The sequence below is a fragment of the Acomys minous genome (genome assembly GCF_964271855.1).
Source record: "Acomys minous genome assembly, chromosome: 16".
Lineage (NCBI taxonomy): Eukaryota > Metazoa > Chordata > Mammalia > Rodentia > Muridae > Acomys > Acomys minous.
Genome location: NC_140498.1, coordinates 13,762,210 through 13,788,158, shown reverse-complemented (window position 1 = coordinate 13,788,158; position 25,949 = coordinate 13,762,210). Strand labels below are relative to the sequence as shown.

General features: G+C 47.2%; 1 protein-coding gene across 4 annotated transcripts in view; it reads left to right on the top strand.

Moving 5' to 3' along the window:
* Nucleotides 1-12,459: 12,459 nt before the first annotated feature.
* Nucleotides 12,460-25,949, top strand: part of LARP1 (La ribonucleoprotein 1, translational regulator) — a 50,746-nt gene continuing 37,256 nt past the window's right edge. The window contains exon 1 of one of the 4 annotated variants that reach the window (XM_084761154.1): nucleotides 12,460-13,102. In XM_084761154.1, the coding sequence (XP_084617280.1) occupies nucleotides 12,748-13,102 (355 nt within the window). In that variant the 5' untranslated portion in view covers nucleotides 12,460-12,747. Of the gene's footprint in view, nucleotides 13,103-13,581; nucleotides 13,730-25,949 lie in introns of those variants that run through there. The other 3 variants (XM_084761153.1, XM_084761152.1, XM_084761155.1) reach the window with 3 other exon arrangements.

Here is a 25,949-nt window from a genome sequence, read left to right as displayed (position 1 = left end):
TGAATTCGAGGCCAGCCTGGTCTACAAAGTGAGTCCAGGACAGCCAAGTCTACAGAAAGAAACCCTGTCTCAAAATAACAAAACAAAACAACCCAACCAACCAACCAAATAGGGAGCTCAGCAGGTAAGAGCACTGGCTGCTCTTCCAGAGGACCTGGCTTCGGTTTCCAGCACCCACAAGGCAGCTCACAACCAGTTCAAGGGGATCCCACATTTCTTGTGACTTCTCATGTATTAGGCACACATGTGGCATACAGGCACACATACAGTCAAAGCATATTTCCACATATAAAATATATATCTAAAAAAAAAAGACTGCAAGAAAGGGAAGAAACTTCTAGAATATGTAGGTTGAAATTCTGACGAAGAAAAGAGACTTTTTGTAGATGTCACTGGAAAAAGCAACAGGAATGAAGGAAAAACACAGAGCTCTCTGCACGAGGGAAGGCTGAGTAAAGACCCGGGCCAGTGATTCCCAAAGCAGGTTCCAGGGAGCACAGGTGCATGGCTTTAGGGGAACACTGCAGTTACTACTCTTAAGAAGTTGCCACTGGCCGGGCGGTGGTGGTGCATGCCTTTAATCCCAGCACTTGGGAGGCAAGAGGATCGTTGTGAGTTCGAGGCCAGCCTGGTCTACGAAGTGAGTCTAAGACAGTCAAGGCTACACAGAGAAACTCTGTCTTGAAAAAACAAACCAAAAAAAAAAAAAAAAAAGAAAAAAAAAAGAAAAGAAAAGAAAAAAAAGAAAAAAGAAAAAGAAAAAGAAAAGAAAAACGAAAAAAGCAGGGCTTCATGGGGTACTCTTATAATCCCAGCACTCAGGAGGCTGAGGCAGTTGGATCTCTGTGAGTTCCAGGACAGTCAAGGCTACAGGAGGAAACCTTGTCTCAAAAAACCAAACCCAAACCAAACCAAAAACAAAAAAACAAACAAAACCAAACAAAAGAAAACAAAACCCAAATTGTTCCATTTTACCAATGAAGACTCAGGAGCCAGATGCTAGGGTGAAAATGTACTAGCTCAGAGACACAGAGAAAGCATCAAGCTGACCTTCCTACTCTGCTCATATTCTGAAGGAAAAAGCCTAAAGCCCAAGGCCAAAAGCTCAAAGCTAAAAGGCCAAAGGGTCAAAAGGCCAAAAGGCCAAAAGGCCAAAAGGTCAAAAGCTGAAGGCCAAAAGCTTGTTAGCTCACCCAACAGTTCAGGAGGAAAGAGCCAAAAGCTATTTCTCCTCCTCCTCTATGCTGTCTTTTGGGTTTTTTTTGTTTTTTGTTTTTTGTTTTTTTTCCGAGGTAGGGTTTCTCTGTGTATCCTTGGACTCTATGTTGTTAATACTCTTCAACTCAAAGTCCCCCTTTCTATTTACTCCTTGTCATCAGCTTGCTTGTTCTGTTTCTTGACCTAGGGTTAAACTTTATTAAATCTTGTGCACAGAAAGCTCCTGAATTAAAGGTGTGTGCTGAGGCTGAGCCATACCATAACCACTTATTTACAATAACAGAAAGTTCTTGGATTAAAGGTGTGAGTTAGGGCTGAACCACACCAAACAAGAAATGGGTTGTTTTGTTTTGAATTTATTTAATTTTATTTTGTGCATTGGTATGGGGACAAGGGTGTCCGATCCCTTGGAACCGGAGTTATAGACAGTTGTGAGTTGCCATGTGGGTGCTGGGAATTGAACCCAGGTCCTTTAGAAGAGCAGACAGTGCTCTTCACCACTGAGCCATCTCTCCAGCCCCCAAGAAACGGGTTTTTACAGTTCGCAATCTCGTGGTTCACAATGCCATCAAATACCCTGTAGCACTTGCCTATGAGGCCGGTACCAATGGGCTTTTAGTTGGTACCCACATTACTCTAAGCCTTCTGGTGCTCGGTGGTAACTGTTCAGGTATAGCCTATTATCAAACATTTTACAGAAAAGAAAACTGAGACAAAGGAAGCTTTTGGAAGTTGTAGATCTGCTTTTAGACCGAGGGGGCTGGGAAACTTATAAAGTGCTTCATTTAATCTTTCCAAAAACAGAAAGAGACTTTGTTTGTTTGTTTATTTTCTTCTTTTTCCCCCCCCCCCAAGACAGGGTTTCTCTGTGTAGCCCTGGCTGTCTTGGAACTCTCCTTGTAGACCAGGCTGGTTTTGAACTCACAGAGAGTTCGCCTCATCCCAAGTGCTGGGATTAAAGGTGTGTACCACCATACCCAGCTCACCCAGTTTTTTTTTTTTTTTAACTTTACTGTTTATATCTGAAAGCACTAAAGCTTAGGGAAGCAAAGGGACTGCTGAGGTTTTGTAACAAGGAAATGGGCAGGAACAAAAGCTGAGCCTAAAGCCAGGTGCAGTGACACACTCCTGTAATCACAGCACTCAAGAGAAGGCAGGCACACTGGGAACATGGCTTGGCTGCATGGCTTGGCTTGGGTCACAGAAGACCCAAGTCTAGTTCCTAATACTCAAGTCAGGTGTCTCACACCCACCTGGAACTATTCCAGCTCTGGAGGAGCATGGGGTGGAGCGTGGGTCTCATGCTACTGGGACCTATTTCTTTCTAGGGTATTTGCACTCATGTATGCATATATGCACACACACAATGAAAAAGCAATAAAAACGAGCCAGGCGTGGTGGCACACACTTGTAATCCCAGCCCTTGGGAAGCAGAGGCAGGCGGATCACTGTGAGTTTGAGGCCAGGCTGGTCTACAGAGTGAGTACAGGACAGCCAGGACTACACAGAGAGACCCTGTCTAGAAAAATTAATAATGGTGATGATAATATCTTTGCCTGGCAGTGGTGGCACATACCTACTTAGGAGGCAGAGGCAGGTGGATCTCTGAGTTTGAGGCTAGCCTGGTCTATAGGGCAAGTTCCAGGACAGCCAAGGTTATACAGAGAAACAGCTCTGTCATGCAGCCCTGTCATATGAGGTGAAGTAGGACCGAAAGGGGAGAGGACGCAAAGCTGCCTGAGTGTGGGATATGTGTATACTGTACTTTTATTCTGAGGTCTGTAAGTGCATGGTACATTGTCAATAATCAGTTAGTATGTGTTAACTCAGGAAATAGTGAATGAGTAGCCCAGTGGTTTTTTGTTTGCTTTTTCTTTCCTTTTCTTTCTTCTTCTTCTTCTTCTTCTTCTTCTTCTTCTTCTTCTTCTTCTTCTTCTTCTTCTTCTTCTTCTTCTTCTTTTTTAGTTTTCTCAAAACAAGGTTTCTCCATGTAACAGTTCTGGCTACCCTGAACTCTCTTTTGTAGACCAGGCTGGCCATGAACTCAGAGAGACCCACCTACCTCTGCCTTCCAAGTGCTGGGATTAAAGGCCTGTGCCACCAGACAGTGGCCCAGTGTTTTATCTTTTCATTTTTGCTACAGTTTACTTGTTTGTTTTAAAGATTTATTTATTATGTATACAGTGTTCTCCCTGCATGTAACACCTGCAGGCTGGAAGAGGGTACCAGATCCTATTATAGACGGTTATAAGCCACCATGTGGTTGCTTTGGAAGAGCAGCCAGTGCTCTTAGCCTCTGAGCCATCTCTCCAGCCCCTGCTACAGTTTGTTTTCAGTATTAAATGTACTTATGTTTACCCTGTGTGCATTCTCTTGAGGGTGTCACTGTGCAGATGGAGGCCAGGGGACAACTTGCAGGGGTCAGTTCACAGGACTGAACTCAGGTCATCAGTCTTGGCCTAAACACATTTACCTTCTGAGCCATCTCACTGTTGTATGTTCTACTTTTTGTTTTTTGTTTTGTTTTTTGGTTTGTTTTTTTTTTTTTTGAGACAGAGTTTCTCTGTGTAGCCTTGGCTGTCCTGGACTCGCTTTGTAGACCAGGCTGGCCTCGAACTCACAGCAATCCGCCTGCCTCTGCCTCCCGAGTGCTGGGATTAAAGGCGTGCGCCACCACGCCCGGCTTGTATGTTCTATTTTTATTTCTTCCCCGAGACTGGGTTTCTCTGTATAGCTCTGCCTGTCCTGGAACTCACTCTGTAGACTAGGCTGGTCTTGAACTCATAGAAAGCCATCTACCTCTGCCTCCTAAGTGCTGGGATTAAAGGTGTGTGCCACCACGCCTGGCCCTTGTATGTTCTTTTTAACATCATCATTAACGGCAGCAGCGACATCATCAGCATCATCCTAATAAACTAGGCCCCACAGTGAACATATCGTGTCTAATCAATATTCGGTCCAGCCATCTTTCTCCCTCTCCTGCCTCCTAGACTCCTTCCCCAGTTCCTAACAACCCATAATCTATCTGCCTTTAGACTGTCTTTTTCTTTTTGAGTACATTTCTGTATCTCCATCATTTTCTCAATTTTGTTTTTTATTTTTTATAATTTATTTATTTTATTGCATTGGTGTTTTGCCTACACGGATGCCTGTGAGAGGGTGTCGGATCCTCTGGAACGGGAGTTCTAGACAGGTGTGAGCTGCTATGTGGTTGCTGGGACTTGAACTCAGCAACTTCTCCAAGAGCAGCCAGTGCTCTTAACCGTGGAGCTATCTTTTGAGTTCCCTCTCCATCATTTTCTACATTTTGTTTTTTTATTTCACTTTATTTAGTGAGTGTATGTGCAGATGAACATGCCATGGTGCACAGGTGTGGAGGCCAGGGAAGTGCTTGGACGGAGTCTGTTCTTTTCTTCCACCATGTGGGATCTGGGATTGGAACTCTTTCTTTTTTTTTTGTTTTTGTTTTTGTTTTTGTTTTTGTTTTTCAAGACAGGGTTTCTCTGTATAACAGCGCTGTCCTGCACTTGCTTTTAAGACCAGGCTGGCCTCGAACTCAGAGATCCTGCTGCCCCTGCCTTCTGAGTGCTGGAATTAAAGGCATGTGCCAGCGTGCCAGGCTTTTTTTTTTTTTTTAAGATTTATTATTTACACAGTATTCTGCATGCATATGTGCCTGCATGCCAGAAGAGAACACTAGATTTCATTATAGACGGTTGTGAGCCACCATGTGGTTGCTGGGGATTGAACCCGGGTCCTTTGGAAGAACAGACAGTGCTCTTAACCTCTGAGCCATCTCTCCAGCCGGGGAATGGCACTCTTATTGCCAAGCTTGGTGGCAAGCATCTTTACCCTGTCTTTTTATTTTTCAGACAAGGTTTCTCTGTGGTGCCCTGGCTATCCTGGAACTCACTTTCTAGCCCAGGCTGGCCTCGAACTCAAGAGATTCACCAGCCTCTGCCTCCTGAGTGCTGGGATTAAAGGCATGTGCCACCACGCCCGGCTGCTGCCTCTGCCTCTTGAGTGCTGGGATTAGAGGTGTGCGACACCACTGACCACTGTGGTGCTTCTTCCTTTTTAAGGTTGGATGACTGTCCATTGCTCTTGCTCTCTGCTGATGGACACCTGAGCTGATCTGACTCTTGGCTACTGTAAACAGTGTTGTAATGCACGAAGGGTATTGCAGTCATCCCTACTGTCTGTGCACATCATTTCCTGAAACATACCCAGGAGTGTCATAGCTAGATCATCAGCGTTCTGATTTATGTTTTTTGCAGGAACCACCCATTGACAGTCCGCAGGGGCTACGCTAGTTTATATTTCCTCAGCAACACATAAGGGTTCATTTTCTCCACATCCTTACCAACGTTCCTTTGTTCCTTCCTTTTTTTTTTTTCTTTTTCTTTTTTCTCTTTGGCTTTTTTGAGACAGTGTTTCTCTGTGTAGCCCTGGTTGTCCTGGACTTGCTTGTGAACCAGGCTGGCCTCGAACTCACAGGGGCCTGCATGTTCTCTTTTTCTTTCTTTCTTTCTTTCTTTCTTTCTTTTCTTTTTTTTTTTTTTTTATGAGAGCCTTTCTGAGTCAGGTGTGACGGAATTTCCTTGTCATAATCTTTTTTTTTTTTTTAAATTTATTTATTTATTACATATACAGTGTTCTGCCTGCATGTACACCTGCACACCAGAAGAGGGCACCAGATCTCATGATAGATGGTTGTGAGCCACCATGTGGTTGCTGGGAGTTGAACTCAGGACCTCTGGAAGAGCAGACGGTGCTCTTAACCACTGAGCCATCTCTCCAGCTCCCTTGTCATAATCTTTGATTCTCCTTATTGGCTCTGGAGTGGTCTGCTGTTGCTGGAGGGTAGAGAGTGTGGGAGGAAGACAACGGACTAGGGAGGCGAGGACCAAGCTGTGCTGGGAAGAACACTGAGCTGCTGAGCAGAGGTGGGGCCTGTTAAAGTCCATTGGTGCAGCCAGCCTGAGGCTGTGTGGGGAACCTCACACAGAAGGCTGGCCAGCAGGAGTCCTGTCAGGAGGTAAGGAGGGTGGTGTGTGTGTGTGTGTGTGTGTGTGTGTGTGTGTGTGTGTGTGTGTGTAGTGTAGCTTAGTTGGTCATGTGCTGACCTAGTTTGTAAGAAGCTCAGGGTTCAGGCCCTACCACTGTATGATGTATGAACTGGCTGTGGTACCGTATGCCCAGTGCCCATACTCCTGGTTGTCAAGAAGTAAAAGGGGATTCGAAATTCAAGGTTGCTTTCAGCTCTGTTGTGAGTTCGAGGCCACACTTGCGCTGTGAATCTTGTCCTGAGACCACCATGGAAGGCAGTAGGGATGCAGAATGGAAGAGTTTGCTTAAGTGGAATTGATGAGATGGAGGTAGGTTGCTGCCAGGTGCCAAGTCAGGGGCAAGTGTGTGGCAAACTGGCCTTAGGTTACCCATCTCCACTCCAGACTATCTCAACTTCCTCTGAGCCGCTTTCATGTGTAACTAGGGTGCATCATCTTACTTGATAGAGAATGGTTGCCCTAGGGTTAGGTGTGATGACAACAGTGTCTTTCCCTACCCTCTCCCACATGACAGGTCACAGAGGCTGCCTCAGCTGGGCCTCTTCCCTGGAGCTGAAGTCATTGCACTGCACGTGCCAGAGGCTTGTGAGTCTTTGGGGCTGGAAAATGCTCCCCAGCTGGCATTGTTTGTTCTGACCAAGGTCTCTCCTGCCTCTTTACCACCCCATGTTGGCATAGGCAGTACGGTACCCAAAAGCTACCAGAGGAAGTGAATGGTCCAGCATGTTTCTTCCAGAAACCCAAGGTCCTTTGGAAAATTAAACTCAGAGGAATAAAACCTTGTATCCAAGGCCACCTGTGGAGGTGCATGCCTGTAATCCTAGGATCTAGGAGGTAGAGGCAGGAGGATTATAAATTTATGTTTGGGGCTGGAGAGACCAGTCAGCAATTAAGAGCACTTGCGGCTCTTTCAGAAGACCTGGGTTCAGTTCTTGGCATATAATACACATGATGGTTCACAATCATCTCTAACTCCAATTGCAAGGAATCTGACACACTCTTCTGCCTAAATAGGCACTAGCACATACATGGCACACACATACACACAGGTAAGACAATCATAGACACATAGGTACATAAAAAAAAATCTACCAAATAGCACACAGTTTTAATCCCAATACTCAAAAGGCAGAGGCAGGCAGATTTCTGAGCTCAAGGCTAGCCTGATTTACAGAGCAAGCTCCAGGACCAAATAATAAAACAAAACTAAGCTGGGCGGTGGCGCATGATTGTAATCCCAGCACTCTGGGAGGAAGAGGCAAGCAGATTTCTATGAGTTTGAGGCCAGGCTGGTCAACAAGTGAGTCCAGGACAGCCAAGGCGACACAGAGAAACCCTGTCTGGAAAAACCAAAATAAAATACAATCAATAAATCAATAAATCAAAACTAATTCTCAGCTGGGGCGGAGGTGGCCCATGCCTTTAATGCCAGCATTCAAGAGGTAGAGGCAGGTGGATCGCTGTGAGTTCAAGGCCAGCCTGGTCTACCAGGTGAGTCCAGGACAGCCAAGGCTACACAGAGAAACCCTATCTCGAAAAACCAAACCAAACCAAACCAAAAGTAAATCTCGTGTATGAGGAAATGTGTTGAAGCTAAGGCATGGGTAGCTCTTCCTTCACTCATCCCTAGCCCCCAAATAAGACAGAATAATGGTCCTAGGCTAAGGAGGCTGCCCAAAGGCTTCCACAGTTAGAGTAGGGATTTGGGTTCTCCCTAGTTGCCTGGCCTTCATTCCCAGCTCTGCCTCAGGTCAGGACATTCTCAGCACTGGGAGCAAACATACATATTTAACTACATGAAGGTATTTAGACTTGCTGCACGTTTTTCACTTGTGTTGTTTGTTTTTTCCTTGTCATGGGTAATCAAGGCTATCCCTCAGATACTGTACGTAGACAAGGTTGGCTTTGAACTCCTGATCTTCCTGGCTTTACAACCTAAATGCTGAAGTTACAGGCATGCACTAATAAGCCTGGCTTTAAGTAAATAAATAATTAAATAAAAATATATATTAATTATTTGGTCCTGTCTAGTATTTAGAAAAGTTTTTTTCCCCCCTGTGTATGTCAGGAATCAAAAGTCTTGGGTGGGCATGTAGGCTTGTCAGTCAAGCACTGAGACCAGAAAGTGCAAGGCCTTGCTTGAGTCTGAGTGTGTTAGCACTGCAAATAAAATGAAAATCATGCCGGATGGTGGTGATGCATGCCTTTAATCCCAGCCCTCAGGAGGCAGAGACAGGTGGATCCCTGTGAGTTCGAGGCCAGCCTGGTCTACAATGCGAGTCCGGGACAGCCAAGGCTACACAGAGAAACCTTGCCTTCAAACAAAACAAAACAAAACAAAACAAAATCTATCTATCTATATAAATAAAAGAAAATCACTGGAATCATTAGCCTGAACTACTCAGTAGTATTGTGGTACAACATGAGTTTAGCGTGTAAGAGCAGACCTACACTCAGTCTTTAGTACTGGTAGGGGGAGCCCGAATTAAGATCCTAGCTCCATTTTACAAGCCAACTCCTTTCTATAGCCTTCCCCTTGGTGATGCTAGCAAGACCAGTTACAGCTTCAGACTTCTGTATCTCATTTTGAGACAAGGTCTTGCTATTTAGTTCCAGCAGGCCTGGTATTCCCTTTGTAGCCCAGGCTAGCTTCTGACTCTCTGTGATGCTCCTGCCTTAGCATTATAGGTATGTGCCACCCATTCCTGGCTTGCCCTTTATTGTTGTTGTTGTTGTTGTTTTATTTTTTGGTTTTTCGAGACAGGGTCTCTCAGTTTGTTAGCCTTGGCTGTCCTGGACTCACTTGGTAGACCAGGCTGGCCTCAAACTCACAGAGATCCACCTGCCTCTGCCTCCCAGGTGCTGGGATTAAAGGTGTGTGCCACCACTGCCCAGCTCCATTATTTTAATGTAAGAAAAGCTACTGGATTTGGTTCTGCCATGGACTGGCCTTGGATAAGTAACTATTTCTCTGAACTTCAGTGTCCTCATCTTCAAAACTTGCAAGAAATAATCATTCAGTTTACTTTCTTTTTTTTTGAGACAGGGTTTCTCTGTGTAGCCTTGACTATCCTGGACTTGCTTTGTAGACCAGGCTGGCCTCAAACTCACAGCGATCCGCCTGCCTCTGCCTCCCGAGTGCTGGGATTAAAGGCGTGCACCACCACTGCCTGGCTTTTTCACTTTACTTTCCAGGAGCTAAGTATCTCTCTAGTTGAGGCTAGTCCTATAGGGTCTCTTAAATTCTGAGCTTCCCACCCCCACCCCCACCTAATGCCTCTCCCTGGCCATTCAGAGTCCTAGTTCCTAGGAAGCAGGGCCTGGCACTTTTGTTGGCACTAACCCTGAGTGTTGGGCAGAGAAGGCAGCTAGTTATATGCTGCACAAAGCCCTGCTAGGCCTCCTAGGTGTATGGGGTACATCCATCCATCCAATTAGATGCGCATGTCTTTACTCCCAACACTCAGGTGGCCCTCACTGTGAGGCCAGTCGGTTTACATAGTGAGGACAGCAGAACTACAGAAAGAGGTTCAAGCTCAAAAGAGTTCAAGGTTATGCCCCTGGGTTACGTGGCCAGTCTGAAGACAGCCTAGGTGATGTGAGACTCTGTTTCAAAGCCTGGCCACTGATGACAGTTGTGACACCATTTTCAGAAAGTATTCGTCAATAACTAGAAGTGTACTCTGGTGGTGAGATGTAAGATGTGCTCTTTTATTAAAAGTAGACATGCCATATATTTGTAAAAGCCTGCTTAAACCAGGCGGTGGTGGCAGGCGTGCTTTTAACCCTAGTACTCTGGAGGCAGAGGCAGGTGGATCTTTGTGAGTTCTAGGATAGACTAGTCTACAGAGTGAGTTCCAGGACAGCAAGGGCTACCCAGGAAAACCCTGTCTCTAAAAATCAAAGCAAACAAATAAAAAAAAACCAAACCTGTTTAAGTTCCAGTACCTTTAAATGGTATGTTTTCTGGAACCTCTGCAAGTGCTAGCTTTAGTGTATGCCTTACAATAGGGACACTTCCTTTGTTTTTGTTTGTTTGTTTGTTTGAGACAGGGTTTCTTTGTGTTATCTTGGCTGTCCTAGACTCACTTTGTAGACCAGGCTGGTCTACAGCTATCCACCTGCCTCTGCCTCCCAAGTGCTGGCATTAAAGGTGTACACTACCATGCCCGGCTTGCTTATTTATTTATTTATTTATTTATTTATTTATTTATATTCATTCATTCAATCATAACTTTGGTTGTCTTACTGACTTCAGTCAGGCATTAAGGGCTGCTCTTCCAGAGGTCCTGAGTTCAATTCCCAGCAACTACATGCTGGCTCACAACCATCTGTAATGAGATCTGGTGCCCTCTTCTGGCGGGCAGGCACACACGCAGACAGAACATTGTATACATAATAAATAAATCTTAAAAAAAAAAAAAGTCAGGCATTAATTACCCTTAATTTTCCTCTGAGAGACAGTCTATCAGGGACTAGTGGCAAGCTGTCCTGGGCTTGCAGGGCAATGGCTGGAGCTGGAACTGGACATGAGATTGCTCTCAGCACTTCGGCCAGTGTCCCTGATGCCCATTATACCAGGGCCTAGCCCCCAGGGGGCTTTTCAGGAAGCCTTGCTCTCCACCCAAGAAGCCATCTGTCTTCTAATCTTTTGGTGATTTCCAACTTTCCAGGTTGTTAAGGCTTTCCTTCAGGTTTAAGGTTCTCAAATTTCTAAATCTTGTCCCAGAAACATCTCCACTATTTTGGGATCTGAGTTCAAGGAAACCTTCCCTCAGCAGCTAAAGAAACCAATCTCAGTCAGTGGTGGCGGTGTTGTCAGCTGCATGCCTCCAATCCCAGTACTTGGGAGGAAGAAGCAGGCTGATCTCTGTGTATTTATTTATTTATTTTTATTATTTATTTATTTATTTATTTATTTATTTATGTATTTTGGTTTTTCGAGACACGGTTTCTCTGTGGAGCCTTGGCTGTCCTGGACTTGCTTTGTAGACCAGGCTGGCCTCGAACTCACAGCGATCTGCCTGCCTCTGCCTCCCGAGTGCTGGGATTAAAGGCGTGCGCCACCACGCCCGGCTTTCTCTGTGTATTTAAAGTCAGTCTAGTCTATAAAGTTCTAGGCCAGCCAGAGCTACACAGAGAAAACCCTCTCAAAAAAACCAAAAACCAAACCAATCAACCAACCAAAGCGAACAAAAAAAAAAAAAAAAAGGAAGCCAATTTTGACTAATTATTGCATAGCAACTACGTTACGGCACTTATTTTCTCCTGTTTACTGTGCCTTCCCCCACCTTACAGTGTAAATTCTGGGAGCATAGTGCTTATTAGCCTGTTTTCTGGCAGACCTTTCTAAGAACTTTGCAGGCCACAATAGCACGAAATCAGTAAATATTTATCGAACTGACTTACAGTGAAATTTCAAACTGTCTGGCATAAATAGTTCCTTCATTTTACAATAGAGAAATCGAGACCCAGGAAGTGGACCTGAGTACTGCATATATCCTTAACAGCAATGGGGTCACGGTTAGTATACACATCTCAAGCTCGCGGGGTCTCCCCAGTTAAGTGTCAGTTCAACTCCACCACAAACAATTATTTAGAAAAAACACAAGCTACTTGAAAGAAATGCTACTTCCTGCCCATAAAACACTAGGTTTCAAGGGCCTGGATAGCGTGGGCACTACTGGGAATTCCGTTCTCTTTCCAAGGTCCCGCTGCCTCTATGGATGGGGTAATGACTCCCTTGGATCCAGTACCGGTGTCCTGACCAGGCAGTGGCTGGACCAAGGTCACCGGAGTGGGGCCGGGAGCAGGCACAGGGAACAGGCAAAGAACCCCTTTGCAGCATTATCCAAGTCAGAGCCGACGCATGGAAACACCCCTTCCCCGGACCCAGCCACTCTTGTCGCCAGCATTAGCAAGCCTGGCTGGCCGCGTGGCCAGGTCCCATGTGCTCCACCTGCGGCAGTTCTCGGGCGCTGGCCCTTTAAGGCTCCTCCCCCACCCCCGCCCTCCGGAGTTGCATCAGGCACGTGCTCGCCCCCGTCAGCCTGCCGCGCCGCAGGAATGGCCGCCGGGGAGGCGGGGCCGGGGCGGGACCTTCCGCTGTGCGCGCGCGCGCCCGCCGCCGCGCCGTCCCCGCCCCTCGCGCGCCGCGTCGCGAGGCGCGCGCCCGCCCGCCGCCCGCCGCGGATCGCGTGGTCTGGCTCGGCTCTCCGCGCCGCTCCCCCCCGGGCCGTCCGCACCGCTGCAGCCCCCCGAGCCGCCCCGGGCCGGGGGCGGGGGGACGCAGGCCGGGGACCCAGGTCCGCCAGGCCCGCTAGGCGCGCCGGAGCCCTCCGCCCGGCGCGCCGCTCAGCGTCCGCCCGTCCGCGCCGCCCCGCGTCCGCGCGGCCCGGGCCCCGGCGCCCCGCCAGCGGCCTCGAGCGGGGCCCGCGGCGCGCCCGGCCGCTCCGCGCAGATGGCCACTCAAGTGGAGCCGCTGCTGCCGGCGGGCGCCCCGCTGCTGCAGGCCGACGAACACGGCCTGGCGAGGAAGAAGCCGGCGCCTGACGCCCAGGCCGAGTCGGGCCCGGGCGACGGCGGCGGTGAGCCCGACGGCGGCGCCCGCAGGCCGCGGCCCGCCTGTGCCAGGCCGGGCCGCGACGGCTCGGAGCGCGAGAGCCCGCGGCCACCAGCCGCTGCCGAAGCCCCAGCGGGAAGCGACGGCGAGGACGGCGGCCGGCGTGACTTCGTGGAGGCACCTCCGCCCAAGGTGAACCCGTGGACGAAACACGCGCCGCCGCCGGCCGCGGTGAACGGACAGCCGCCTCCAGGTGGGTCTGCGCGGCGCGGCACTGGCCCCGCGCGGTGACGCGGGCGTTTACCTCAGCGGGGCCGCCGGGGCCGCAGCGGTTGGTGGCAACGGCGTGCCTCGGGCCTAGCTTGCCGGACCGGGCCGGGCGGGGCCGCTCCGGGTTGCCCTGTGTTCGTTCCTTCCCTATGCGTGCCGGCGCCCCGGGAACGCGTGTTCAGTGAGCATGTGTCACGGCTCCGAGCGGGGCCTGCCTTTGAACTTCGCAACTTTGCGCTTTGGGGAGCCGGGTGAGGCGTGGGCAGCGCGGGCCCCGGCGTGCCCCGGAGCCGGTGGCGGCCTGCGGCGACGCGAGGGGCGTGTGTGGTGGTGAGGGAGTGGCCGCGCCGCCGGTACGGGGCGGGCGGGTGACAGTTGGGCGCCATGCGCCGGGCCGGGGCTGTTCGCAGCGCTCGCCAGCCTGGGCTGCACGCGGGGCTCCCCTCCCCCGCCGTGACCGGGCGGGAGGTGACTAGGGAAACCCGGCCGAGCACGATCGGCGCGGGCATCGAGTCGCGCACCGCTCGGGGACTGCCTTAGGGGCACTGAGGACCTCCTCCTGGGTGTGTCGTAGTGGCTGTGGTTCTTGAGTTGGACCGTCGGAGTCCCGGTACTTTTATTTAACAGAAGGGGCGATGGGGAGAAACCAACCAACCTCACTTTGGAGTTTCGGTGAGGTCTAATATCTAAGCCATGGGCACCGAGGAAGTCGGAGCTAGCCGATTTCAGGTTCCAGAGTGCAGGAAAGTGTAGGCCTAGACTTTGGGGGGGAACCAGCATAGCCCATCTTCAGCCACACGTTGGTTGCCCTTTCGATTTCTCTTAGGGTTGCTTCATAAGGAGGAGGGCACATGGGGTGAGGGGTGTGCTCTAGTACCAGCGTTCTCTTCCTCTCCTTCCCTTTCAGAATCCTCTTATGCAAGGGGCAGTGCTGAAACCTCCATTTTCTTTCAGATCCTCGCTTTCCACCCACAGAGTTGGGGAAACAACTTTAAGACGCTCTTTGGGCCTGCCTCTCTTTAAACCCAGAGGTATAATCATCCTCTCGGGCTGCGCTCCTCAGAAGTTTAAACGAGGCTGTTCACTTAGCCCGCCGCGCTTAGCTGCTAGTGAACCTGCCTTGTGGGTTTTAAATCAGCTGTGACATCAGGCAGGATTGGGTGCCTGAGCTGGCATTTTGTGTAAAGCCAGGGGCCCTTGATAACTTGCGTCACTGGAGTTATTGATCGTGGGAAGAAGACAGCTTGGCTGGCTTCTCACCTTTCCCTCCGGATAAAGCCAAATTCGATTTAAGTGACCAAAAAACAAATTCTAGGTATGGTATATCTATCAGTTCTGTTCCAGGGGTTTTGTTTTTTTAGGAATCTTAAAACAAGAGATTGACCACAAGTTGGTTTAGAATCTTTGGAGTAGTCTTTTGTCAGACCACTGGAATTTATCCAGTACCTTTTTAGTAAGATTGTTAAGGCCTGGGTGCTTTTTAGAGTGTATTCTGTGATTGGGTTTTCTGTCTGATAAGATTTGGTCCTGGCTTTATCTTAGCCAACGCGATCTGTAGGTCCTTTTTCAGCCCTGGTTTTATTTGCAGCCTGGACATCTTTAAGTGTGACACACCCGTGGAGTGGCAGTGTGGTCTTGGGTTTTTCTGTTGTTGTTTTTTGTTTGTTTGGTTTTGGTTTTTGGTTTTTTTTGGAGACAAGGTTTCTCTGTGTAGCCTTGGCTGTCCTGGACTTGCTTTGTAGACCAGACTGGTCTCTAACTCTCAGCAGTCCACCTGCCTCTGCCTCCCGAGTGAGTGGTGTTGGGGTTTTTATGTTCTGTATGCATATGTTTTTTTTGGAGTCTTTAGAAATGAGCTTCTTATAAGCAAGCTAAGCTTTCCAAAGCTTGCTGCAAATGCCTATTTTTAGTTTCTTTTTGGCTCAGATGCTGGTGTTTTAGTTTTTAAGGGTCACAAGCAGTAACTAGTAATAAAATACATTTTACCATCTCTTTCCTTCCATGTGGAGTTCTATGTCTAGATAAGCTGCCAAGTCCTAGGTTTGTAGTTTTTTGGGTGTGTGTGTGTGAGTGAGAGCATGGTCTTAATGTAGCCCAGGATGGCCTGAAACTTAATCAAGGCTGGTCCTGAATTCCTGATTCTCTTTCCCACACCTGGTTTTTGGCTTTTTTTGATACAGGGTTTGTATATCCCTGGCTGTTCTGGAACTGCTGACCAGGCTGGCCTCAAACAGAGATCCACCTGCCTCTGCCTTGAGTGTTGGGATTAAAGCATGCACCACCACCATCACCTGGCGCCCATACTTGGTTTTCAGCCCCTCTCCCCTTCTTTGTTGCTGTTGTTCCTTAGTCATGAGTTTATTTTATTTTTCTTCTTCAGTCTACAGCAGTTTCCCCTGCATTCCCTCCCAGCGCTTTCCATCTGTCTTTAGTGTATGACTTTAAGTTTTGAGATTTGTCCTTTTGGACACCCTCCCTAACAGCATTTACATTCTTTTTCCTTAATCCAGCCACACCCCCTCCGAATCTAGAGTTCCTGAGTGGGAGGAGATTCATAGGTTCTGGGCTCAGACTGGTATCCAAAATGCTAGCTCTATTTCTTGTTAGCTAAGTCTTCTCTTCCCCATTTGTACAACAAGGATTAATTCATGACATGCCCGCTTCACAGGGTAATAGTGAGCATTCACTTTGATAGCTAACACCTGTGCATGGTTTAGTTTAGAGCAGAGCTTCTCAATCTTGCAAGGGTGGCAATGCTGCTACCCTTTAATACAGTTTCTCACGTTGTGGTGACCCCCAACTGTAAAATTACTTTTGTTGCTACTTCATAACTGTAATTTTGCTACTGTTATGAAAATGTAAGTATCTGTGTTTTCTGGTGGTCTGAGGCGATCTCTGAGAACCCTTGGTTCAGTGCCTGGGATATAGCAGGAATTTTTATGTGTGTCTCCATCTTTTATTTTTTATTTTTTTAGTTTTTCAAGACGAGGTTTCTCTGTGTAGCCTTGACTGTCCTGGACTCGCTCTGTAGACCAGGCTGGCCTCGAACTCAGAGAGATCCACCCGCCTCTGCCTCATGAGTGCTGTGGGATTAAAGGCGTGTGCCACGTCTGGCTTTTTTTTCTTTTCTTTTTCTTTTCTTTTTTTTTTAAAGCTTGTGAAAACAAGGTGTCAGATGATGCACATCTTTTGTTTTTGTGTATAGCTTAGCACCCCACAGGAAATAAGGTTTGCTTTAAAGTTGACCTTTGAACTGGGCATGGTGGTTCACGCCTATGATCCTAACAGAAGGGAGGTTGTGGCCAAAGGATAACTAAGAGTTCAGGGCATGAAAATACTCCCGTTAAAAAAGACAAAACGATGCTGGGCGTGGTGGCGCACGCCTTTAATCCCAGCACTCGGGAGGCAGAGGCAGGCAGATCGCTGTGAGTTCGAGGCCAGCCTGGACTACAAAGCGAGTCTAGGACAGCCAAGACTACACAGAGAAACCCTGTCTCGAAAAAACAAAAAACAAAACAAACAAACAAAAGACAAAACGAAACCTTTGGCTATCTTAGTTGATGCACCTTTGTAATGAAAATCTACAAAAATTTACCTTTGCTTGTCCATGGATGCAAGGCATATGCATGGACAGTAGTTGTCCTCCTCCTCCTCCTCCTCCTCTTCATCTTCTTTTACATTTATTTTTTGTATGAAAGTGCTGGCATATATGGAGGTCAGAGGACTATTTATTATGTATTTATATGCTTTTTTTTTTTAAAGTTTTTCGAGAAAGGGTTTTTCTGTGTAGTCTTGGCTATCCTGGACTCGCTTTGTAGACAAGGCTGGCCTATTTTATTTTTCAAGACAGGGTTTCTCCGGGTAGTTGCCCTGGCTGCACTGAACTCACTCTATAGACCGGACTGGCTTCTAACTCAGAGATCCTCTGTAGTGCTGGGACTAAAGGTGTGAGCCACCACCTCCAGGATGAAATGACTGCTTTTGCCTTGGAATGTGGTATAATGATGGTGAGTCCTTCGTGCCTCAGCTGTCTGAGTGCTGAGAAGTAGAGGCATGCCCACCATTCATTTCCAGCAATGATGATTTGTTTGTTTTTTCAAGGCAGAGTTTCTCTGTAAGACTCTGGCTGTCCTGGACTCATTTTGTAGACCAAGCTGGCCTTGAACTCACAGAGATCCACCTGCCTCTGCCTTCTGAGTGCTGGGATTAAAGGTGTGCCACCAGGACTGTCCCAGCAATGATGATATTTTTTTAAAAAGCAGTTTAAAAAGTAACAGTCTTTATGTTCTGTACACTGGTGTTTTGTCTATGTGTATGTATGTTTGAAGGAGTCGGATCCACTGGAACAGGAGTTACAGACAGCTGTGAGCTGCTGTGTGGGTGCTGGGAGTCAAGTCTGGATCCTTTGGAAGAGCAGCCAGTTCTCTTAACTATTGAGCTATGTCTCCAGCCCCATAAAGTTTTTGCTTTTTGTTTTTCCTTTTTGACAAATTTTAGGGTTTCAGGTTAGCCCAACATTACCTTGAACTTACTATGTAGTTCATACTGAACTTTGAATTTATGCAACCATCCTGCCTCAGCCTTTTGGGAGTTAGGATTATATGCATTAGCTACTATGCCTACCAAATCAGGTTTTTGGTTTTTTGGTTTTTCAAAACAGGGTTTCCTTGTGTAGCCTTTGGCTGTCCTGGACTCGCTTTGTAGACCAGTCTGTCCTTGAACTCACAGCAATCCACCTGCCTCTGCCTCCCAAGTGCTGGGATCAAAGGCGTACGCCACCACTGCCCAGCACCAAATCAAATTTTAATTTGCCTTAAATAAGCTTTAGTTAGTGTCTCCAAGACCCTGGGAAGAGTTCACAAACGTTCTCTGCAGTGTGCATCTCCCACATACAGTGGCCTGTGTGAGTTTGTTGTATCTCTGCCTCTCACTAGTATACTGAGAAAGATTGTTCTTGAGCTGGGAATACAGTGTGAAACTTAGGAGCTTCATTTGTGTTTGTGTGACTCTGTTTGAAATAGAGCTGATGATTGCAGAGTTAGGGTTACAAAGCCAGCTAACTCATGGTGTCCTGGGACCCTGCGTCCTGGGACCTTGCCCTGCCCCTGCTGCTATGCTAGTTGGTCATCACTAGGGCCTCTGGGCAACATCACATCTTTAGACTTTTGGCTCTGGAAACCTCGTTTTTGCACTTTTGGTCCCTAGCTAAGTTTCTGACTTGCTGGATAATCTTGGAATTGTGCACTTTTTTGTTTTGTTTTGTTTTGCTTTGTTTTGTTTTTCGAGACAGGGTTTCTCTGTGTAGCCTTGACTGTCCTGGACTCACTTTGTAGACCAGGCTGGCCTGGAACTCAACAGCGATCCATTTGCCTCTGCCTCCCAAGTGCTGGGATCAAAAGTGTGCGAAGCCACTAGTAATTTACTCCTTTAAAGAGAATAACAGTAATGGTTTTGGAGTGTTGTGAGAATTGAAGGTGGTAAATGTTTACAAAGCTCTTAGTATATGTGCCAGATACAGTGGAAGCCCATAAATGTTGCCCATAGTAAACACCATTTAAATTTATTTTTGTGACGCATGTCTTTAATCCCAGCACTCCGGAGACAGAGGCAGGCCTTAGAGGCCAGCCTAGTCTACAGAGTGAGTCCAGGATAGCCATGGTGACACAGAGAAACTGTTTTGAAAAACAAACGTGTGTGTATGTGTGTGTGTGTGTGTGTGTGTGTGTGTGAAGTGAAACAAAACGGCTCAGCAGATGAAGGCACTTGGCACCTTCTTCTAATCCTCAGGACCCACATGGTTGTACTCTGACCATATACAAATAAAAGTATTACTTACAAGTTATCATCATGTACTAATCCCACTCAGTCCCACTGATTGAGCTCCAGCCACACACTCTATGGTCTCTGCCTTGTTTCTTTAACTACTGGGAATGAGATTAGACTTAAATGTCTTTCAGGTTTCAGGTTGAAACTGTTCTCCCTGTTAGAACCCTGAAAGGACTCCACCCACCAAAGCAAAACTGAAACAGCTTTAAGTGCATGTGTCTTTGAGTCAGCTGATGGGATGGAACTCCTGTCTTGACTTTAAGCCCTGTGAAGGCTTGAGAGACTATTGGCTTCATGAACTGGGCTTGGTAGATTGGAAGGGCATGTGGTGGAGTGATTGCCCTTTCCATGTGGTCATAGAAAACTCATAACAACACCTGTGGAACATCTCCCACCCACAGTGCATCCAGAAAATAGGATGACCTTGAAGTCCCCATCCTAACACCTAATCTTTCAAGTACTGGAATTAAAGTGTGTGGCCACCTGAGGTTATCCAGTGTTTATTGAGAAGTCTGTACAAATTATCAGTAAAGAAGCGGACTTTTAGAGGGTGAATGTTAAAACAGTCTGAGTAAATGAGACTTAAGACTTTCCCCATCCTGGTTCATGTCACTTTTCTTCTGAAGAAGGCAGTTAGGATTCTTCGCAGGGGAAGGCAGGTGGCTCTGGCTTTTGGATGGGGTAGTTATAAGCCCCCTTGGATTCTGAACCTCCTGGTAGACTGAGTCTTTGCTGATCCCTCTGGGTCTGAAGTGGGTCCTAAGCCAGAGTCAGCATTTTACTCAGCATCCAGTTTCCTCCTCCCTGGGAAACAAGCAGGGTGAGAAGGAGCAGTGCCCTAAACCACAAAGCCCTCTTAAAAATGGAGAGCTTGGCAGATGGGAGTGCCCCTGTTCACAAAATCCAAGAGGAGCTTGGAGGGGTAATTAGGGGTTGGGGCTCTGGAAGGCTTTCAGTTCAGGCTCACAGACCTCTCTTGGCTGGTCCAGGGCGATCTCAGGGTAGTGGCTAGGAGAGAGGATGACCATGACTTCCTGGGCCTGAGGTTTTGATAATGGCCAATGAAGACAGCTAAGTGGAGGGAGAAGCTGAAGAAGTTTAAATTAGAACCCAGGCAGAGCTGGGCCGGTGGTGGTGCATGCCTTTAATCCCAGGAGGCGGAGGCAGGCGGATCTTTGTGAGTTCAAGGCCTGGTTTACAAAGTGAGTCCAGGACACCCAAGGATACACAGAGAAACCCTGTCAACAAAACAAAACAAAACAAAACAAAAGAACCTGGGCAGAGCACTTCTTGCCTGTCTTATATGCCTTCCTAACTTGCTTAACCTCTATTTTGTTCATGCAGTTAGGACTCATGCACTGCTGCCAAAGTTCTGAGGATCAGGTTGACGGCACAGCATCCCACACTGGAGTAATTGCCTCACAGCCAGAAGATGCATTCCATAACCAGATTTGTGTAGACTGAGGTGACTGTCTTGAGGGAGGGGTATTTCAAGCCTTTCCTGAATGAGGACAAGTAACCAGGAGTCACATGAGTTTAGAGATGGCCAGCTTCCTGTAGCGTCTCTCTAGGGTTTTCCATGAAATAACAGGGACAATCTTGATATGACACCTTTGTCATTTGTCTGTTCTTTGGCCTGGCTGAGCTCTAGATGTGGGGAAAGGGTTTTCCTGATGAATGTAAAGCTGCCAGGTGGTAAAGGTATTCTTTATCTTAATCTGGGGTACAGTGCACATTGCTGTTGACCACCAGAGAGGTCTGTGCATCCTACAGTAGCCAGGGTGCATAGTTTTTGTTGTTGTTTTTGTTTTGCTTTGTTTTGTCTTACTATTTAAAACAATTAACTTGGGTCCCATATGAGAAAAAGACTCATGGGAGATTTGGCAACTGCCTAAGTAGAGTTCAGAGAAAACTTGACTGCTTCCTTCACTCTGTTGTCTTTGTCAAGGCGCATGCACTATATACCTTTCTTCCTTTCCAGGAGTGCTATAGTGTGTCTGGCATGTTTCTGCTTTGGACCTTTAGTTCTGGAATGCTCTTCCTCTGGTAATGATGAGGCCTTCCCAGACTAACCACCCTGCAAAAGTCTAGAAACCTTGGCCCCAGGCTGCATCTTGTCCCTCTGTCCCTGCTTTGTTTTTTTAAAGCTTAGCTTTGTTTCTACTTTGTCAGGATGTCCCCAACACGTAGTGGCAGCTTGATGAACACACGCTGATGAGCAGGTAGATGGTTGGTTTGCTATGTGAGAGGTGTTGCAAGAAAGTGACCTGTGGGAAGAGCATGTTTGGTACAGCTGAGACGTCTGGTGCAGTTCAGCTCAGAGTTGCAGGGGAGCAGGACAGAGCTGACATGGGAAGGGTGAGTGGGATTGCTGAGAAAGCCTGTGGTCACTTCATTATTGGTTGAGGGCAGGGTGTGGCTCAGGGAACTGAGTTCGCTGTGATTGGAGTATAGCCAACTAAAAAGGTGGGCAGTCTTGCTTTATAGGAGTGCCAAGTCCCAATTTTAGCAGAAGGCCATGGTGAGCCTGAAGGGATTTTGAGTGAAAAGCTATGTGGTCAAATTTTCCTTTTACAAGATGACCTTGCCAGAACCTCTTACATTTATATAAATGGTTTGGGGTTTCATGTCTGATTCTTTGCACTAGAATTCCCAGATTACAAAAGGGAGCCCCACATGCTGCACTACTCCTTAGCCACACTGCAGCACACCTCTGGACAGTTCCCAGGTGCAGTTTCCTACGTGTCTGAATTGAGCTGAGTTAACACCTGTGCTCAGAAACATTAAGTTTGCACTGTCCCTGACTGTCAAGTGCCTTCCTGAGAAAGCTGGCCTAAAGGCAGCCCAAGCCTAGTTGTCAGCTCTATTGTGCCCTGGCGTTTGGTTTTCTTCCTGTTTTTTTCTTGAGACAGGGTTTCTCTGTATAGTCTTGGCTGTCCTGGACTCACTTTGTGGACCAGGCTGTCCTTGAACTCACAGCAGTTTACCTGCCTCTGCATCCCAGAGGCTGGGATTAAAGACAACCTGCCATCCAGCAAGGCCTTCCTCTCCCCTCATCCCAAGACAGGGTTTCCTTTGTAGTCCTGGCTGTCCTGGATTCACTTTGTAGACCAGGCTGGCCCCAAACTCACAGGGATCTGCCTGCCTCTGCCTTCTGAGTGCTGAGATTAAAGGCGTATACCAAAATGCACCTGGCCTCTTTCTTTTAAGCTAATGGAATCCCATCCCATCCCTCCCCCCCCCCACCCCTTCACAGGGCCCTTTGTAGGTTAGGCTGTGTTGAGTACAGCATGGCAATGACAAAACAACTGTAGATGGCAGGTTTTTGAGTCCCTCATTTCAGGCTCAGTTTCTTTGGTCAACATAGGACAGAAGGAGTATATAGAGGAAGGGACTGGGCACATATCTAGTCACCTGCTTCCAGTTCGGTCTCTACTTCCTAAAACATTTGTAAGATCTACTGAAGTGGTGCTACTAGCTGAAGACCAAGCCTTTAACATGTGAGCCTGTGGGAGACATTCAAACCATGCCATTCGACAACTAGGATCACTAGGTGAAGATTTGTTTAGCTGAGGATAGATCCGGTCACATCTTCCATCTGGTTTTCTTCTTGACCCTGCCTTCCACTGGCTTATCATAGAGGTGAATTTAAGGACCTTGTAAGAAGCCCAAATGGAGGTGGTGTCTCTGTGCACCTGCCTGTGTTTGGAGATCAGAGGACAACTTGCAAGAGTTGGTTTTTCCACTATGTGTGTCCCAGAGATAGAATTCAGTTCTCCCTCACCTGCTGAGCCATTTCCACGAGATTTAACTGTGGTTCTTGGATTGATTGATTGATTGATTGATTTGAGACAGGGTTTCTCTGTGTAGCCTTCGCTGTCCTGGTTGGCTCTTGGAATTTTTAGTGCGAGATGAGCTTGGATGCTTTGTGGTAAAATTTTCCATTTCATGTTTTGATGTCTTTCTACGGCTTTGGATTTGTTGCAGAGAGATAGATAGATGCGTCTCCTTTCCTATGTGTGAAAAAGAGTCATTTGGCACTAATGGCATAGCCTTGTTTTTGTTTTTGGAGTTAAGTCCTATCATCTCAGTGACCTTATGGCTAATTTTTGTTGTAGGTGTTGGGGAGCATTAGTGGGTTTGAGCTTGGTCAGCTGGTTACTTTGAACAGTGTGTGAATATAGCAGGTGCTGGTTTTTCTGTTTGTCCAGTAACATTTGAATAGGTAGTGATTTCCTCAAAAACCTATTGATTCAGATTTTTTAAAAAATAGGTTTTGTTTTTTTTTTTTTACCGGGCATGGTGGTGCATGCCTTTAATCCCAGCACTCAGGAGGCAGAGGTAGGCAGATCTCTGTGAGTTGGAGGCTAGCCTGGTCTACAAAGTGAGTGCAGGACAGCCAAGGCTACACAGAGAAACCCTGTCTCTAAAAACGAAACAACAACAACAAAGGTTTTTTGAGACGGGGTTTCTCTGTGTAATAGCCATGGCTGTTCTAGATTTACTTTGTAGTCTAGGTTGTTTTTGAACTCACAGAAATCCACCTGCCTCTGCCTTCTGAGTGCTGAGATTAAAGGCATGTACCACCACACCCAGCTGTGAGACTATTTTTTAAAAGATATTTTAAATTGTTTTTACAGTATTCTGCCCACATGTATACCTGCCCACCACAAGAAGGCACCAGATCTCATTATAGGTGGTTGTTAGCCACCATGTGGTTGCTGGGAATTAAACTTGAGACCTTTGGAAGAGCAGACTGCTTTTAACTTCTGAACTATCTCTCCAGCCCAAGACTCTTTTATTTTTATTTTATTTTTTTTAAAACTCACAAATAGTCTCCCTATGTGCACATCCTCGTGCCCAGTCTTGCCTTTTACCTGGCATGGAGGCAGAGGCAGGTGGATTGCTGCCAGTTGGAGGCCAGCCTGGTCTACAAAGTGAGTCCAGGACAGCCAAAACTACACAGAGAAACCCTGTCTTGAAGCGGGGCGGGGAAAGGCAACCAACCAACCAACCAACCAAAAAAAAAAAAAAAAAACCTTAAAGGAGTTGGGCACAGTGGTGCATACTTGTAATCCCAGCATATGGGGAAGCACAGGATTTTTGAGTTTGAGGATAGCCTGGTCTGCAAAGCGAGTCCAGGACAACCAAGGCTACATAGAGAAACCCTGTTTTGAAAACAAACACAGAAAACACTTTAAAGGAAAAAAAAGTGTGGGGGGGGGAGGAGAGAGAGAGATTTTCGCTTTTTTCAAGACAGGGTTTCTCTGTATAATAGCCCTGGCTGTCACAAAGATTTGCCTACCTCTGACTCCCAAGTGCTGGGATTAAAGGCTATAGAACCAACTATCTATCTTTTGTTGTTGTTGTTATTGTTGTTGAACCATCTATATTTTAACATTGGGAAAGTTAGGCCAGTGTGGTGGCGCTTAGGTCTGCCTCAGTTTGAGTTTGAGGCTACCTTGGTCTACATGGTGAGATCCAGGACAGCCAGTGCTATGTGAAGAGACCCTGTCTCAAAAGACCACCCCCTTCCAAAATAAATAAATAAATAAATAATCAATCTAAAAGTTTAGATATTTCCCACTTGTTTTATAAAATAAAAAAAGGCAATGCATAGCTGGGCCCGGTAACCCACGCCTTTAATCCCAGCATTCTGGAGGCAGAGGCAGGTGGATCTCTGAGTTCAAGGCCAGCCTGGTCTACAAAGATGTCTAGGACAGCCAGAGAAACCCTGTCTTGAAAACCTTAAAAAAAAAAAAAAAGCCGGTATGGTGGCAGAGGCAGGAGGATCGCCATGAGTTTGAGGCCAGCCTGGTCTACAAAGCAAGTCCAGGACAACCAAGGCTACACAGAGAAACCCTTAAAGATAATGCCAAAAGCTAAGCTGAATTGTAAGTGATACTGGGTAAGGGACATGGTCTGGAGCCTTAAATGTGCTGTCATTAAGGCACAGCCACCTCAGGACTATTGGCCAGTAGTTGTCTACATGCAGCCTACTGCTGAGCCTTGCAGTCCCTTGAGTTTGCATCTTTCATCAAGCTTTCTTCCTCCGGCACAAGGCCTGTGGGCTTCATCCAAGAAGGGACAGTGTTCTGTCCAAGGAATAGCCTTGAAGAACAATTGAGAGAAATTGTTGGTTGGGACTTGAAGGCTCTCCAGAGAGACCTACTTAATCTCCTGAGGAGAGCAAGAGTGGTTGGACCATGTGCTACCAAGAGCACCGTGGGCTAAGGCCCTGAGCAAAGGTAAAGAGGAACTTGCCAAAGAAGTTGTTGTATTAGGCTCCAACTAGCCTTTCCTTCTCTGCCCACTCCTGTTGACTGGGTATATATAATTAGCAGCATCAGTTTCAGTCTCTCTCTCTCTCTCTCTCTCTCTCTCTCTCTCTCTCTCTCTCTCTCCCCCTCTCTCTCCTTTCTTTTCTTTCCCTTTTGGTTTTTCAAGACAGGGTTTCTCTGTGTAGCCTTGGCTGTCCTGGACTCGCTTTGTAGACAAGGCTGGCCTTGAACTCACAGCGATCCACCTGCCTCTGCCTCTCGAGTGCTGGGATTAAAGGTGTGCGCCACCACTACCCAGCTCGGTTTCAGTCTCTTAAGGCCCCTTCTACCCCAGTTAGCTTTGTAGGTGTGAGAAGGACTAAGCAGGTGTTAACTACCACAATGGAAAGAATAAAGAAAGACCCTGGACAGAGATCTTGTTCAATGTGTTCCTGCTGTTTAGGAAGGGAGCCAAGGCTCCTTGGAGCATTTCTCTCTGGACAGAGGCTCCTCCCTGCCAGTGCTGTCCTGTGCTCCCTGTAGCAAGGAGGGTAGGAAATCTGTTAAGGACATTGGAAGATCAGCTACTAGCCTCAGCTGTGCATCTCACTGACTGACTGACTGACACTTGAGGCTACTTTATTGAATTTCCACACTTCCTTTCCTGCTTCTTGCAAAGTTGTTGGGAGTCAAAAGGTCTTTCAAGACTTTTCCATTAGGATTAAGTTCACTGTATCAGCCAGC